The sequence below is a fragment of the Halichoerus grypus genome, chromosome 1, assembly GCF_964656455.1.
Source record: "Halichoerus grypus chromosome 1, mHalGry1.hap1.1, whole genome shotgun sequence".
NCBI lineage: Eukaryota > Metazoa > Chordata > Mammalia > Carnivora > Phocidae > Halichoerus > Halichoerus grypus.
The window spans coordinates 125549420-125566813 of record NC_135712.1 but is presented as its reverse complement, the minus strand read 5'-3'; the positions used below and the strand labels follow the sequence as shown (position 1 = coordinate 125566813).

The 17394-nt window shown below is 45.3% G+C and overlaps 2 protein-coding genes across 8 annotated transcripts in view; one reads left to right on the top strand and one right to left on the bottom strand.

Annotated features, from left to right (window-relative positions):
• The window catches only part of LOC118519394 (uncharacterized), a 78477-nt gene that overhangs the window by 3046 nt on the left and 58037 nt on the right, over positions 1–17394 (bottom strand). For 4 of the 7 annotated variants that reach the window (XR_013447563.1, XR_013447566.1, XR_013447562.1 and 1 more), the window contains one exon: positions 16806–17032. Coding sequence is in view for 1 of the 7 variants with exons in the window: in XM_078071727.1 (XP_077927853.1) it covers positions 16971–17032 (62 nt within the window). In the remaining 6 variants the exon portion in view is untranslated. Of the gene's footprint in view, positions 1–512; positions 2909–15411; positions 15904–16805; positions 17033–17394 lie in introns of those variants that run through there. The other 3 variants (XR_013447570.1, XR_013447567.1, XR_013447571.1) reach the window with 3 other exon arrangements.
• BFSP2 (beaded filament structural protein 2) overlaps positions 1–17394 on the top strand; it is a 66980-nt gene that overhangs the window by 40837 nt on the left and 8749 nt on the right. Inside the window, exons 3-5 of the mRNA XM_036066815.2 lie at positions 1535–1691; positions 2728–2889; positions 15635–15766. Coding sequence (XP_035922708.1) covers positions 1535–1691; positions 2728–2889; positions 15635–15766 — 451 coding nt within the window. The remainder of the gene's footprint in view (positions 1–1534; positions 1692–2727; positions 2890–15634; positions 15767–17394) is intronic.

Below are 17394 nucleotides of genomic sequence, written 5' to 3'. Positions count from 1 at the left end.
TCGGAGGAAGTGATGAGGGGAAAAGAGAATGATATAAGAGACTAGACTCAATATTTATAGGACTGCCAGAAGGAAGGATCAGACTAACTTTGGATGCTTCAGTGAGTGGAACTCAGACTCTTACAGGAATGAAGACTTAAGCTCTTGAAGGAAGAAATTTCCATAATTAGATCTGTCCTAAAATGGAATGGTGGTGGTGGTAGGTGATGAGTTCCCTGTCACTGGAAGTAGTCAAGTAGAGGCTACATGATCACCTATCAGGAATGCTGTCGAGGGACACCAGGGTGGTTCAGTTGGTTAGGCAACTGATTCTTGATTTCGGCTTAGGTCAGGATTTCAGAGTCCTGGGATGGAGCCCCATGTCAGGCCCCCATGCTCTGCGGGGAGTCTGCTGGAGATTCTCTCTTCCTCTCCTTCTCTCTCTGCCCCTCCCCCTGCTCCTGCGCTCTCACTTGCACTCTCTCAAGCACCCTCTCTCTCGAATAAATAAATAAACCTTTTTTTTTTAAAAAAAAGAATGCTATCAAGGGATTGTCACTGGGTAAGAGTTTGAATAGTTGAATCCTAAATTCCCTTAAAACTCTAAAACCCTAAGATGCTTTCTTCAATGAGTAATGTGAGATTTCTCCGTTCTATGGATGGATGAAGGTGAGGTGTGAAATGTGGCTGAGGGTACAGCTGGGTGGAAGGCCGTAGAAGGAAAGGAGTAACACTGAGAGAAACTGGCAAAGATGTTGGGTGGTCTATAGAAAGAAGGCTCTGTGCAAACCAGAGATGGAAAGAACTCAGGGGGGAAGTTTCAGATTTGTGTCGATGTGTGTGCCTATGTGTTATTGTATAGGCTGCAAGTTTTTAAAGCTCTGGATATTTCACATATAAATCCAGGTTTCCCATTTCTCTCGGAGAGAACTGGCACACCCCTTCCCACGCAGCAGTAACAGGAAGAGCTGAGCAGCAGGTCCCCTTGCGTGAAAGATGAGCTGTCCTGTGGGCTTCAATCCCTACCTCTCCCTGCTTCCCAGACCCGGCCCTCATCCCTCATCTATATTCCCCACTTGGCCCCTGAAAGCATTTGGGTTTGCAGCCACAGTTTTAAAATTTCACACGGGCTCTTTGGAGACAGAAACCGTGTTTTTCATTTGGGGATCATTAGCCTGTGCTTAGCAGATTCTCAGTAATGTTTGTTAAAGGATCCTCGGGGGAAAAGGATGACAAATCAGAATAATGGTGACATGCCACATCCCCCTACCTGGATCTCAACTCCTGGAGAAGCCTTCCCTAGAGTTCTGTGCTTCCAGTGCCCCATGAGCGTGGCAGCCTGTGAAGCTAGGTTATCAGAAATTGGCTGCCATCACTTTCATTTTAATAAATCAACATGTAACACTTGCGTTAACAGTGCCCTCAGAGCTGTTGGAACGGTGACTTCTAACATCCATTTGTCTATCACATAATTGGCCTGTTGGTAACATTTGTAATCTGATTATTTCCCCTTTGGGGTTGCCCACCTATGCTGATTAAGCTCCTTTATCTGCAGATATGAAAATGAGCAGCCATTTCGAAAGGCAGCGGAAGAGGAAATTAACTCTCTGTATAAAGTCATTGATGAAGCTAATTTGACAAAAATGGATCTGGAGAGTCAAATAGAACGCCTGAAAGAAGAACTCTGCTTTCTGTCAAGGAGCTACGAAGAGGTAGGTGGGGGCCGGGCCGACGCTGGATTGGTTGCAGCCCAGAGGCCCGCGCCTGTCTGGCGGAGCCGGCCATCGGTGAGGCTAGCTCCTGTCGGCCTGTCCCCCTCGCCTGCCCGGGGCTGCGGGCAAAACACGCCCGAATCCTTGCAGTGGGTGAGGTGACGCCGGGAGTCTCAAGTTCAGACGGCTTCAGGCCCGGGCTGGGACACAAGGGGAGGGGAAGGCAGGTCCACACTGGAGAGGGAGGGGGCCTGTGTCGAGCTGGAGAGAGAGCATCCCCTACCTCAAGGCCTTGTATTCCAGGTCTTTTTTTCTTTCTTTTTTTTCTTTTTTAACGCTGCACTGAACAAACAAAATAACCCTGAAGCTAGACCCGGGCTGGGGTTTGCACACACTCGTTAACGAAATTCCGTCAGCTCACTGAGTGACAGGACTCAACGGGACCTCCCCCCATGACTCGGCCCAGTTGCCGGCAGATCGGCCCCGACTCAACCACCTCACACGTGTCACTGTCTGAGCGGACATGGAACGTGCTTTCAGCCAAAAAATCAAAACCCATTTAACTCCGCTTCCCTTGGGAAGTTCCTTCTTTCGTCCGCCCTCAGGCTGACCACGAGCACTAAGGCCACTTCCTCCTGCTCTTAGCTCCGCCGCTTGCCACCACTCTCCACCACTCACCCTTCAGTGACCTCCAAATCTCTCCCAGCCTACTCTGACTTTACAGAATTCATACATTTCATCTTGCTGTTGTTGCTTCCTCTGTGTTATTTTGCGGTTTATGTATTTTGATATTTGCTTTGAGGGGGCCCGGGCTTGCGAACACCAGCCTAAGAAACGCCTCCTTCTTGCCAAAGACTATGGCACGCGTGCTGGCGAGGGGGCCGGGGACTTTGCCAGTCTCTGTGAAGCCCCATGTTTGGCAGGAGCAGAACGAGAAGCACAGGGGTGCCCACAGACCCGGGCTTCTGCTGGCTGAAATTCTGTGTGCCCTCCTTGTCCCCTGGAGCTCACCTGGAGTGTATATTGTCATTCGCAGGATGTGAAAGTGCTGTACAAACAGCTGGCAGGGTCTGAGCTGGAACAAATGGGTGTACCCATCGGCACTGGTCTGGACGACATCCTTGAGACCATCAGGATCCACTGGGAGAAAGATGTCGAAAAGAACCGGGCGGAAGCAGGAGCCTTGCTCCAAGCCAAGGTGAGGCAGGACCTTCTCCCTGTGCAGAAGGAGGTCAAGCAAAGGTGAAAAGCAGTCAACATAGGAGAGAAAAAATGCAACAGTTTCGATCTCATTAGACAGAAGAGAAATACAATTTAAAATAGTAACATTTTGCTTCCCTGTCTAAAGGTAACATGTTGAAAATGGTAATACTCAATGCCCACAAGTGCGTGGTGAAGTAGGTTCTCCCCTATATTACTGAGGAGTATAAGCTACTGTGACATCTTTGAGCAAGGGAATTGATGATCTGTATCGAGAATCTTGAAATGCCCCTACCTACCAGTTGAAGAATCTAGACACTATCCTAAAGAAATAATTGAAAATGTAGATAAAATTTATATCTAAATGTATTCACTGAAGCATTCATTATAAGAATGAAAAAAATTAGGCGGAAAGCACATAAATGTTTAATAATAAGAGTAAGGCTAAGCCACAACCTTTCCATGCAATGAAATACCAGGGAGCTATTAGAAATATTTACGAAGCATATATAACAACATGGGAAATGCTCACTTAATAAGGTCAAGTGGGGGAAATAAGAGAGTACAGGGTATGTACCAGGAACCAACAAACTTTTTCTGTCAAGCACCAAACAATAAATATGAGGCTTCCTGGGCCTGATAATCTATTACAACTATTCAACTCTGCCCTGGTAGTGTGAAAGACAGAAGGTAACACATAAGGGGCGCCTGGGTGGCTCAGTTGTTAAGCATCTGCCTTCGGCTCAGGTCATGGTTCCAGGGTCCTGGGATCGAGTCCCACATCGGGCTCCTTGCTCCGCAGGAAGCCTGCTTCTCCCTCTCCCATTCCCCCTGCTTGTGTTCCCTCTCTCACTGTGTCTCTCTCTCTGTCAAATAAAAAAAATCTTAAAAAAAAAAAAAAAAGGTAACACATAAGCATGGCTCTGTTCCAATAAAACTTTATTCATAGAAACAAAAAGTAGGCTGGGTTTACCTGCAGGCTGCAGTTGGCCAACCCCTGGTAGACATAGTAGAAAGCACTCAAACAAAGAAATGAGGCATCAAGAAAAAATTAGAAAGAAAACATTAAAATGTATTGGTGTTAACAGTGGTTGTCTTTGGGGGAGGGACCTATGTGACATGTTGAGATGTTTTTTTCTTTCTTGTTTTTGAGTATAATATTTTTTCAAGTTTTTCTTAAGCAGTATGAGTTATATTCATGGAGGGAAACATCTTTTATTAAACCTGGTAAATAATAAAGGAATTAACCAGAACATAGAATGCACAGGGTTTGTTCTTCCTTTCTCCATCTCCCATCCATGTATGACTTGGGGATTCTGAGGCACCGGGCGAGAAGAACAGAAAAGGAAGGAAAGTGTAGAGAACGTATGAAAAGTAAGGTAGCTTATTTTTTTGAGAGAAAGCAAGCAGGCTCTTCCTGTGCTCTGGGTTACTGTTCAGTAGGTCTCAATCCCAGCTGCACAGCAGAATTATCCCAGAGCATTTTCAAGAATGCTCATGCCCAGGCCCCATCTAAGACCAATTAAATCAGAAGAAGGAGAGGGACTTTGTGACTTTTTTTCCAACTCTCTGGATGATTCGAATATTCAGCCAGGCTTGAGAGCCACCAGAGTTTATAAAAGCTACCAAAAAAACAAAAAAACCCAAGGAAGACCTTTTCTGTTCTTTGTTCTCCCATGCCCCCTCAGTATCAACAGGAACCTTCCCAGCAGGGTCTTCACCAATTCTGGATCCATCAAAAACATCTTTACTCCGCCATTTCTCCACCCCCCATCTCCTTTCAACAGCCCCTTTTCTTTCTGACCTTAATTCCTTGAGCCAGGTCAACTGCAAACCCTTTTTAGGGCAAACAGTGCCTAGTAACCTCACAACAGGCAGTCTCCCACCCCCCCAACCAGGTGAGAGGGGGAACAACACAAAGGGAAAGTGAAACCAAACCATAGATTTCGTTTTGGTCCGTTGCTTCTTTTTTAAGAGACTCATGAATATTCATAATTCATGACCTTAGCCACCATAGCATCCCCTTTCTTCACTTCAGAGGTGAGGAAACAGATTGAGAGAGGGCAGCTGATGTCCTGAGGTCACATGGCTGGCTGGCAGCACCGTCGTTCCGCCCTCCTGGCTCTAGGGCCAGGCACCTTTTCTCCACATTGGGTAGTCGGTCCTCCTCCGCTCTGGTTCCCAAAGCGAGAGCTCTGTGGCCCAGGAGTTTGCAACCTTGCTTTTGTCCCAACACTCCTGGGGCATACCCCACACTGCAGTGATTATTTATTTGGGGAAGGGGGATGGGGCGTGGTAAAGAACAGAAAGAAATCCTGCATAGTGTGAAAAAGAAAAAAATCCTGGCCATTATTACTCACCCTTCACCCTCTTGAGAATCATCACCAGCCCAACAGTAATTCAAGCATTAATTCTGAGCAGATTCATTAGTGTTTTTTTTTTAATAGAGTAATCTGAAAGCTACATCTCAGAGAAAACAGACAGTACTTGTTTTCATTTGGCTGATGCTACCGGGGCCTCTTGCAGAGAGGTGGAGATCAGAAAATATTTGCAGAATGAGTGAATTCCTCTGATCGTCAACAGAGATCAGAACTGACAGCCAGAAGTCCTCCAATAAATAGTTTTGTCAGTTGCTGTCATGCCCTTGGGGGCTGACATTTGCCCATCCTGAGCACCTCTTGTCGGTTTCTTGGCAGCAAAGTATAAATGTGAAATGGCTTAGCACACACTCCTTTCAAACCTTTTGCAGAGAGCGTACAGACATGTATTTAATTACCTTTCGGCCTGGGGAGGCTGAAAATTAATTGACATGATTAATTTATGTCTTTGTTTAGGTTTCCCCAGAAACTGACCCTGTCTGAGACAAATATTAAAGAGGAAATTATTTATCTGGAAGTTGGGGGAGGAGGGGGACAAAAATACCAGTAGAGAAGAAGCAGAGAAGGGAACCAACAAAGAACTCACTAACCAACCAGCACCCACTGTGGGAGATGGGACTCTGCACCCACAGGGTTTCTGGGGAACAGTACAGAATATAAGAGAGGGGAAAGGCGAGGAAGCTGGAGTAGTAATACCATCCCCATCAGACATCTGCCGTCTGCTAGCAGAGTGACCTTTCAAAGACTTCAGAGAAAGCTCTCCCAGGCAAAGGGTAGAATTTGGCAGTGGAATGGAAGGGTGGGGAGAACCACATGTTCTGGGATAAAGGTTCCTGAGGGATAGAGGTAGATGCCATCAGCATCTGTTCCCAAGTTATCTGCTAACTCCTCTTAAGTCATTAAGCTTATAAAGAGGTTCGGGCTAGGTTCTCTCCAGCCTCAGCCATGGATGTTGGGAACTTTGGTAGTCTAGCTTTTGGAGCTTCTCAAGTTCTCAACATAACTCCATGTTTGGGGGGGTGGGGTCAGTTTTGTCCAGAGAATTTCTGGAGCATCTTCCAGGCCGGCCCTCCCTTGTCTGCTTGTTGTGGTTACCCAGCCCTAGGTATTTGGGGATGCTTGGGGAACCACAGACAACATGCCATCCCACTCTCCAGACCTCCTGGCTACCCACGGAATACATTCCCCAGTCTGCAACCCACAGACCCTAAACGGGCCACCTTGGGGAATATGGGAGAGCCTCTATCATTCACCTCTTTCCTAGCATTCCTATGCTGAGATGTTTCCATTCTGTAGCAGCAAGACAAGCTCTGTTTTGCGTTCTTAACCTCCTCCCTGGGATCTTCCTCCCAGGGAAGGGCTCCACACCCTCACTCCTGGAAGCCTCCTCTCTGTCCCTTGTTCACCAAATTGGGAGGATGTGTACAATAACCAAAGGCTTATTCAATTACCAGCACCAGCTGGTGTGGTAGGGTAGGAGGTGCCGACAAGAGAGAACTCAGCTTCCTTTCAGTAGCCCCTAGGGGCCAGGAACCCCACAGCAAATGCACCCATGCTGTCTCTTCTGATAGTGGTCTGCACTTGCCTCAGATCAGTTCAAGGGATTCGTGGTCAGGAACTTTAAGGGAGCTGTAACCATCATGCCTTAAACAGCCAGGTGTGGAGACAGTTGAGCATGGAGAGGTGAACAGATGGAGATGAGTCATGAGGTTTCTGGTTATTGATAGGCTTAGAGCTGGAAGAGACATTAGCCACTGACTAGAGCAGTGTCCTCTAATAGCAATTTCTGTGAGGATAGGACTGTTGTGTAGTCTGCACAGCTACCCAGTATGTGAGCCACTGGCCGCATGCACTGTTGAGCACTGGGAATGTGCCTGATCCAGCTGAGAAACTAAGCTTTTAATTTTATTTAACATTTATTAATCTTTATCTAAATAGCTACGTGTGGCTAGTGGCTACCATGTTGGACAACATAGGTCTAGATCTAACCATGAACAGATTAGGAACCTTAGATAACATGTCTCCATATCATCCACATTCACAAACAATAATTTCCCCTGAAAGGGCAAATATTTTATATAGGCTGCCATATCGACACCCTCTCTTTGCTTGCTTGTACAAAGAAGAGTGAATATTTTCTAGAATATATGAAATTGGATTGGAATGGGTTTCTACTAGTCAACTGGGGTCACTGGCTCTAGATGACAAGATGGCCTGATGTGGTATCACCACGAGAGCCAACTGGGAGAGTTCCTTTCAAGGAGAATAGAAAGAGCAGAACCCCTAAAAGCATCTGTAATCTAGGGGTCCCTGTGTGTTGATGAGTTGGCTATAATCCCTGATGTCTCTTCAGTGAAACAAGCCATGGTCTATTCTGGTGTGCTTCCTGCAAGCACTGAAGGGGAGTCCTCTAGCCTTTCTAGTATGTCTCAGGGAGGGCTTTGCAAAAGGGCCCCAGCTCACTTTTATTTCATTTTTCATTTACTTGGATTTTATGTAAGCATTTTTAATATATAATACCTTCACTTATTTCAAAGTTCAAAATGTACAAAATGATATACAGTGAAAAATGACATCCAACCCATGTCCCAGCCGCCCAGTTCTTTTCTACAGGGTCAGTCAATGTTATCCTTTTACTATGAGTCCTTTCAGAGATACCTTATGCACATCCAAGGAAATATGTATATATTCTCTCTCTCTCTTTACACAAATAGTAGTATTCAGAACATGCTGCTTTTTAGATGGCATGATATTATACCACAGTGGGCAGCAAACTGTGGCCCACAAGCCAAATCTCACCCACTGCCTGTTTTTTACAAATAAGTTTTATTGAAACCCAGCTTTGCTCATTCACTTACATATTGTCTATGGCTGCATTTGCATACACCAGCAGAGTGGAATAGTTGCAATGGAGGCCATATGGTCTGCTAAGCCTAAAATATTTACTATCTGGCCCTCAACAGAAAAAAATGCCTGTTCTAGCAATGGATATCCCAGGATTTATTTAATGCCCTGCTGATCAATATTTAGGTGGCTTCCAATCTTTTGCTTTTATACATTAGAATACGTATGTCCCTCATTCCCCAATATAGAAATATACTCCTGGATAAATTCATAAGATGTGGAATTGCAGGGTCAAAAATTATGCACACTGGTAATTTTGATAAATATTGTCAATTACCCTCAGGAAAGGTTGTAACAATTTACATTCTCATCAGAAATGTTTGAGAGTGCCCATTTCCCCACATCCTCACCAATACTGTGAGTTCTCATACCTTGTGATCCTTGTCAATATTAGAGGTAAAACATGGTTTTTCAGTGCAGTTTTATTTTGCATTTCTCATATTATAAGGAAGGTGGAACATCTTTTTACATGCTGAATTCCAGCCATATTTGTTCTTGTGTATACTATCAGATCATATCCCTTGCCCATTTTTATTAGGTCTTGGACTTTTTAGTACTGGTTTGTAGTGACTCTTTGTACACAGGAGAAATTAGTCCTCTCCCTGCAATATGTTGTAAATATGTCCCCAGCTTATCAATTGTCTTTTTACTTAAGTTGTGATGGTTCCAGGTGGCTCTCAAAAGATATTGTTAACCAATAAGGCAGGGTTACTATAGGAGCTGGGAGGCCAGGATTGGGTTCCCGTCACTGTATGTTACAGGAGCATAGCCAAGCTGGTTAGAGCTGGGAGACAGAGTGAAGGGAATCAAAGTAGTTGTTAAAAGGGAAACTAAAGAGACTGTCGCATTGAGGTAGGCCCTGCCTATGTACCCTTACCCAGTACAACATGTATATTGTAGAGGGCAATTCCAGGCCCTCAGCCTCCACATTGTGTTTCCAACCCCACAACTGGTCGACAACCAATATTTGAGTGACTATCTATATAGAGGATCCCCCAACACAGTAAATTCTACATACGACCAAGAAATCTGCACTCACTCGCTCATTCAGACTCCATTTGTCAAGCACAAAGCGGGTGCCAGGCCTTGTGCATGGGGCCGTGGGCACAAAGTCCCTGGCCATTCCTGGCCACCCGATTCTGAGATCTCAAAGCTATCTTTGGTATTTCTCAATGGTAATTCTTTCCCATGAAAAGGGTAGGGACCTTACTTCCAAAATAAGAGACTTGCAAAGATAAAATAACCCAAATCCCTGAGAAATTAAAGTAGTATGGTTTGCGTTCAACACTTATCAGTCTCTGAGAAGAGACAGAGCAGAGGAGTCCCTTCTTCAGAATGGAATGATCTCCATGAACCAGAAGAAAAATACTATCGTTTAAACTTCTTCAATAATACCTTAAGAAGAAAAACATATTTTTCTCTTTGGAACCACACTCACTGCTGAGCCTGTTCCGCCACCTTCTTCAGCAGTGTACCCTTCCTTATGACCGAGGGGCAGCAAGTCTGCAAAGCCAGGTGTCCCTCGGTGTGTCCTTGGGCAGCTTCCGCTGAGGCTGGGAATTGGTCCCATAGCCTTTTTTTTTTTTTTTATTAATTTTTTTATTGTTATGTTAATCCCCATACATTACATCATTAGTTTTAGATATAGTGTTCCATGATTCATTGTTTGTGCATAACACCCAGTGCTCCATGCAGAACGTGCCCTCCTCAATACCCATCACCAGGCTAACCCATCCTCCCACCCCCCTCCCCTCTAGAACCCTCAGTTTGTTTTTCAGAGTCCATTGTCTCTCATGGTTCTTCTCCCCCTCCGATTTCCCCCCCTTCATTCTTCCCCTCCTGCTACATTCTTCTTCTTCTTTTTTTCTTCCCATAGCCTTTTGTAAGCAGCTTCAATGGCCAGGCAGTTCTTGTGTCGATCAATTCAAGGAGACACTTGGCTTAGCCTCGCCAGGCCAGCCCTCCTGCCAACACTGAAGTTCCACCGAGTGAGACATGTACTTCTTTTTAGTTCCCACTAAGGAGAACTCGTGTCTCAGGTGAAACCAGATGGCATCCAGCCTTCTCCCAAATAAATCCTCTGTCTGGCTCGAGTAGGTCAGGGGTGTGGATGCTGCTTGTCCACAGCTATCCTTAGCTAAATAACATTTATATGATACCCCATGGTCATTATAATACTGATAGCTAATCCTCCTAATGAAAAGGAGGTGAGATTTCATTCCATTGCTGGTGGACCCTCCATTTCCATAGTCCCTAACATGTGCCTAGGACACACTGTGGACCTTCAGTAAATGTGTTGGGCATGCCCAAGGTGTAAAGCACCATGTTAGGTCCCCAGGGCAGACAGAGGCGTCAGGAAGAAGTTGTCCCCCGCACGCAAGGTACCTACAATCTAGTGCGAGGTTGGCTGAGCGCAGGTGGCAGGCAACGGAGAGAAAGACCATTCTTCTCCAAGGCAGAATACAACATGCTTGAGAACAGCGCCAGCAGAGCATTTAGTAAGCGTGTACCAAGTGCCCAGACCAGGTGCTAAGCCCCTGACAGGCCTGTTCTCCTTTCATCTTCCCACCATGAGTTAGGTATTGTGATCTTATCCATTTCACAGAGGAGGGAACTAAGGCACAGAGAGGTTAGTCACTTCCCCAAGAATACACGGTTCCAAAGTGGTGGAACTGAGATTCAGACCACACTTTCTGACTCCAGAATCATCACTCTGAACAGCTAGGTTGTCCTGGACAGATCACATGGAGTGCGGGGGAGTCTTGATTCATTGTCTCATGGAATGTGAGGTTGAGAGGCCTTTGTCTTGAGGGTCCAGAAGGTTAGGCCAGACCTTTGTCATGATCTTCCCAAACCATGATTCTGTGCCCTCCCCGTGGGATAAGATTCCTCTGTGATACAAGACGGGGAACCCCTGTATCCCCAAGGAATCCGTTGCTTTCCCTTTTTCCATGATAGTAACACCATGAGATTAGTGTGATCCTGTGAGGTCTAAGAGGCTGCAGAGCAAGGCGGTCAGCTGTACTCGGCAGCAGAGCAAGGCTCTTGTAAAGCTCTTGTTCACCAGCTGCCAAAACAGAGAGCTTGAGCGGACTGGCTGCAATCCACACAGCAAGTGCTGGAGAAAGGCAGAGTACACATTTCAGCCTCTCGGCACTCACCTTGGACACATGTTCTGCTAAGAACACCCCTGCATAGCAGAGGGATGGGTTTGGAGATGGCCCTTTTCCCCCTCCATGTGGGGACTCTCAAATACTTCCTCCGACTTACTCCAAAGCAGGCTGCTTTGCTTCTCTCCCATCCATCTTCCATGTGCACTTAATTTAAATTTTTTTATTCAAAATTTTTTACCCTATTTCAAAGTGTCAATATGCTCTCCTGTCCCAGAAATATAGATGGAGTGCAAACACGGCAGCCTAGCCCCTGCACAGCAGAGCCAAGATTTCAGGCTGGCTTGAAAGCCTGGGGACCAACATATTTGAATCTCATTACACATCCTAGCAACTGCACTGAGCAACAAACACAGTCCTACCTTCCTATCCTCAGGGTCTAGAATGACACACCTGCTATATGGTCTGTGAGGAGAAATCCTGAAGGCATTGGGTTGAAATGGAAATAGAAGCAATTATTAATCAGAAAGCATAACTCTAAAAAGCCATTGGAGAAGAGCAGGTAATACATTTAGGTGAGTTAAAGCAGTTGACTGTCCCCAGATGAAAGGCAAGTACCACTTGTAAGCTGATTTGAGAAGGTATTGGGCATGATATAAAATGACACTGAATCCCATAGTGATCAAATTCATTTTTTTCCTCTTTCAATCTTAATTAACCTGTATAAGAAAGTTTCCATTTGGTGCCGGTAGGTCATTAACACTTCTCTTACACTCATCAGTCTCACGTTTCAACAAAGAGAAAGCAGGCTTTGGGACTCAGCAACATGGTGGGCAGCATTTGCTCAAATATAATAACATTGGTTTATTTTAATTTTATTAATTTTTCAGCTATTTGTTGTCTATGACCAGTGATACAGTTTTACAGTTTTATTGGTTTCCATGGCAATCTAGAACTTTGTTCCCATGGACCAGGCATCACATGGGAGTTTTAAATGCAGATTCCTGGGCCCACTCAGATCTCCTGAATCAGAACCTGCATTTTCACAAGCTCCCTGGATGATCCTGATGCACATAAAATTTGAGACCTTATCTACAGTTTCCATTTTAAACACATTTATTTACAAAGAAAAAGTGAATCAATTTAAATAAAAATTGTTTGAGTCAGTATTCATATATGTGAAAAACCATGCTGCTTGTCGAATGTTTGGGAAACACTCCGATAGAGCATTCATCCCCCCAGAGACCAGTGCGTACCTCTGAATACAGACCACTCATTGTCTGGGTTGAGAGGAGGGCAGATCATCTGGGGAACTGTGGTGATAGCCTTGGCCAGCGGATTTACCCCGACCCACCTACCTAGGCTTTGAAATTTGCCTTCGGTGGGACTTGACTTCCACTCATGCCCGCTTCTTACCCAGGGCGTGCTGGTAATGTTTCATATCTGCTCTCCGAGGACAAATGTAAGCATGTGTATTTATGTGCCGGTCAGATTCACAATACCACGTAAAGGAACATAGAAGTTTCTGTTGATGTTTTCTTTATATAATTTTAGAGATAACATAAATTTTAGGATAAAATACGTACTTTGCTTTTCCGTTTGCACCTATACTTTCAGTGTGACTAGCTATTTCTTGCAAAATCTGCCAACTGTTTTTATAATTCTGTCATCAACAATAATGTTACAAAATCAGATTACAAAATATGCTCGATTATTAATATCCGATTAAGCAAAAAGTCACATCAATGATAAATGCGGATAGCTCTGATATGAATTTTGGTTGATATTTCCATTAACCTTAATGAGTCCTTTCATCAATGATATGAGTAACTTCTTTTAAATCAGATAATGGTTTGTAAATACTGGAAAGATATTCCCTCTAATTTTTTTGCTATTCATAATGCGACAGCTACAGACATGACCCATTTTAAGTTTAATCTGCTTTATTAACATTTTCTGCATCCCTTTAAGTCTAGACAGTCAGCAGAACAACAATTCAATCCCTGATTTGTAGTGTTTGCCAATTTCCATGAAGTAAATAACTCTCACCACAGCTGATTTCAAACTCCTAAGTTGAGGTAAATAAGCACAGAGTTTGGAAGAGATGCTCAGAAGCTCAGCATTAAATGTCATTTCTATCACACAGCTACCATCGATATAAATAACTTTGATAGCACAGATAATGATAAAATGTAAATAAATTAGCAAGTGATGTGTTGGGAGTATTTGTTACCATTTTAACATAACTTAATTGTAAGTGGATATAATTTAATTTTTAATAATAGCTGTGTTTACCGACCAGCTTACAAACTTCCTGAAAATTTAACCCTCTGCTCTCGAGAGCTCTCAGGCGCGGGCTCCAGCTGCCGGCTGACCCCCTGGCCGCTCTGTGCACCTGCACCTCCCAGCTCCGTCTGTCTGCCGGAACCCGGCCCGCCCACCGCCCAGCCACCCACACAGCCCACCGGGCCAAGTCCCAACCCCAAAGACAGGGACAGAAATGGGGCGACCCATCACAGCAGGACTTGACAGACCACGAGGAAGTTTTAGAGGGGTCCACCTTCACTTTGGGGAAGACAGCTCCACTTTTGGGGGTCTTGATGGATTGGCAGAAGCATCGGCTTTCAAACCTGGTTGAGAGCACAGTTCTGACGTCAGCCGCAGCAGGGAGTCCAGCTCTGTCCCTTATAGGCCATACGATCTTAAGTAAATAATTCAGTCTCTCTGCCTCGGTTTCCTCACGTAAAATAAGAGTAACAATGACACTTGCTTCATAGAGTCGTGAAGATTAACTGAAATAATGGACTTAACACTGTTAATGGAGTGCTTGGCACAAAATAAGTGCTTAACGCGTATTAGTTATCAGTAGTAGTATCCAACCTACAGTGGCTTTTACAAACTCATTTTTGGCTAATATTACTTTTTACATATAGAAAAATAGATGCAGTCACTATTTGCGTACTTTTAAGGTTCTAAAAGTTTCCGCATGTATAACCTAATGGAAGCCTCATAGGTACTCCACTCACTGTCATTTGCTTTCTGTGGACAGGGACTGGGGCTCAGAGAGGCTGAATGATGGTCCAGGGACACACAGCCATGGACTGACCAGTCAGAGCTGGGCCCACAGCTTCCATTCTCCTTTAGCTGATCCCAGACTTTTAATGGACATTTTTGTTGACCTCTTTCTAGCTCTCATACAGGAAGAACTACACCTGAGATATGAGCCCTTTGACCTGGGTTTTCTTAGTCAGTCAGTTAAATTGGACTATTTTTGCATAACCCTATAAATAAGTATTCATATGTAGTAAAAATGGTCAATCCAGACAGCCAGTAAACTAGGAGAGAAAACAGGTTTTTTTTTCTCCCGTATCACTGGCTTAGAGACATGCGTCAGACTGTACCAAAGATGAATGAAGGTGATCTCTAGTTTTTCCCCTTTCTCCAGCAGAGAGAAAGAGTAGCAATGACCTATCCCCTGAAAGTATGGGAAAGAATCAAACTATGTCCTTGCTGAGGGAGAAATTGCGAAACACAGACCTTCCCCTGGTGTTCACAATTGTGGCCAGACTGGTTTTTACAAGGTAACGGGGACTATCAGACCAACTTGGATAGTTCCTCATTTGAAGAAGGTGTGGGGCAATCAGCACTGGCTGACAGTGTTGGAACCGGTTCCGAGTTCTCTGAAAGGCAATTTGGCAACATCCATCAAAATGACAAATGCATACCCTTTGACTCAGCAGTCCCACTGCAGGGATTTACCCCTCAGAGATACTCCCGTGTGTGGAAAATGAGGGTTGTAGGGTTATTCTTTACACCATTGTTTGTAACAGGCGTAGACTGGAAACAATCTAAGCGCTCATCAGTGCAGGGCTTCTAAATAATTACGGTACTTCCAAACAAGGCAGTACTATGGAGCCATTGAAAAGAATGTAACTGATCTATATATACTGGTAGAGAATATTTTCTAAGATATATTAAGTACCAAGGCAAGGAGAGGATGATCATATATATTTACTTATAAATATATGAAATATTTCTGGAAAGAGGTATAAGAAACTGGAAACAGAAGAACTGGGTAATTAAAGCATAGGGACAGAAGGAGACTTTCTTCTATAAATCCTTCAGAAAAAGCTTTTGAATTGTATTCTACTTGCATGCACTCTATGTTCAAACTAAATAAACGCTTGTATACAAATCGGTGGGGGCGCCTGTGGAAAAAGGGATTTTTCCATCTGCCAGTTGTTTGCTCTGAGTCAGAGGCCGTGGAGCGGTCCCTGGGGAGGGCGAGAGGCAAGGCGGGGTTCAGGCTGTCCACGCTCCCCTGCTCACGCGGAGACCTGGCCCTCCACAGCAACAGGCAGAGGTGGCCCGCCGGGCGCAGACGCAGGAAGACAAGCTGGCCGCTGCCCTCAGGCTGGAGCTGCACAACACTTCGTGCCGGGTCCAGAGCCTCCAGGCCGAGACGGAATCCTTGCGGGCCCTGGTGAGTGGGCTGGGAGAGCCCCGGCATTTCTTATGTCAATTTTAAATCTCAACTGTTGAGCTGTAGTCATCTGGGTCGGAGTTCGCAAGAGATTCCCACCTCCCAGCATGTTGAGTCTTGAGGCCGGAAAGAGTCAGCTGATACCGAACCACAAGTATAGTGAACGCTGTTAGTGCCCCACCGAAATACCCGACACCAGGCCACCGCTGTGAGTGTGGACTGCTTACACCCCTAGATGCCCCACTTGTCCAGAGAATGGGCCTCAGCCAAACAGTGGACACCTGGCCTGGGCGGTTAGGCCCGCCTCCTCTAGCCCTCAGCCAATGACTAGCTGAGGTGGGGTTTAAGAGCCCCGCCCACTTGCTTCTGAGTGGAATGGGTTGCACCCTGTAATTCACACTCGCTGGCTCTCTGTGGGATCAGGCTGTACCAGATTCCAATGGAGACTCCTCCTGGCTTAGCGCCTTCCTCTGCCCTATCCTGCTTTCCTTGCTCCCCTTTTCTTGAGAGCAACCCCTTAATTATTTACATGTACCAGGATCCCTGCCTTAGGCTCTGCTTCTGGGGAACCCCGAACTAAGACTAGGAAGCTCCTCAGACTCACTGGGGTTTGTGGGAAGGTCTCTTGCATTATTTATTATTAGTTGTGATTAAAATAATTATTAATAATTTAGCAATTCACCCTCTGCTCTCTGGGGTCAACTGAAGTTATTAGGGTACCAAGCCCACAGCTCCTGTTCGATGCCCCCTCCGGGGGCCATGTGTACTGATTTGAACCACAAGTGTGTTGTCCACACTGGAGTGCATGAAGGGATGGTTCATGTAATCCTTGTGCAGCTGAGGTGGGTCTGGACTCCACCGAGGCCCAAGGAGCCCCTGTCTCCCATCAGCTTCAAGCCTTGGGAAAGTTCCAATACTATCACTAGTGCCCCTTTCTTCTACCACTCCCCATACACCCTCCTCATCTCAATTTTGCCACCCAAATCTGTTCCATCACCAAACCAGCAGCCCCACCTCCCAATGCAGTCTTAGTCTACCATCAAGTTAGCTCAAGGATTTATTCTAGTTGGTTCCCTCAGAAACAATGTTTTCAGTGCCCGTGGCCAAGATCATTCCATCACCCCCAGTTCCCCTCCTCACGTGTCTTCAGTTCCCTTGGGTCCATTGTCCTCTGGCCAACAAGGTCACAAGCTGCCCAGTCAGCTCAGGGAGATGTTCGTCTTGCCACAGCATAGCACAACATGATACACGTCTCGTTGCCACATTCTGTGATGGGATCAGGGTCAGTGCGAGGGGATGTGAGAAAAGGATTTGAGGTGAGAAAAATCGAGAAACTACAGCCTAAAACAATGCTACTTTAGCTTAAAATTTATCTGAAAGACATTGCATTATTTACTAAGTTATGTGAATTTTATGCTCATCAGTTTTATTCCCCTGCCATAACCCTTGATCCTAATACTAGGAGTGCTGCCTTTTGCCCAAGTCCCTTTAAGCCTGGTTAAGGGGCTGCCATTTATTCCCCAGATGTCCTTGTGGCTGCCAAAATTGCCTTCTTCCAGTGATAAAAAGTGCCAGGCAGGGATGCCTGGGTGGCTTAGTCAGTTAAGCGTCTGCCTTCGACTCAGGTC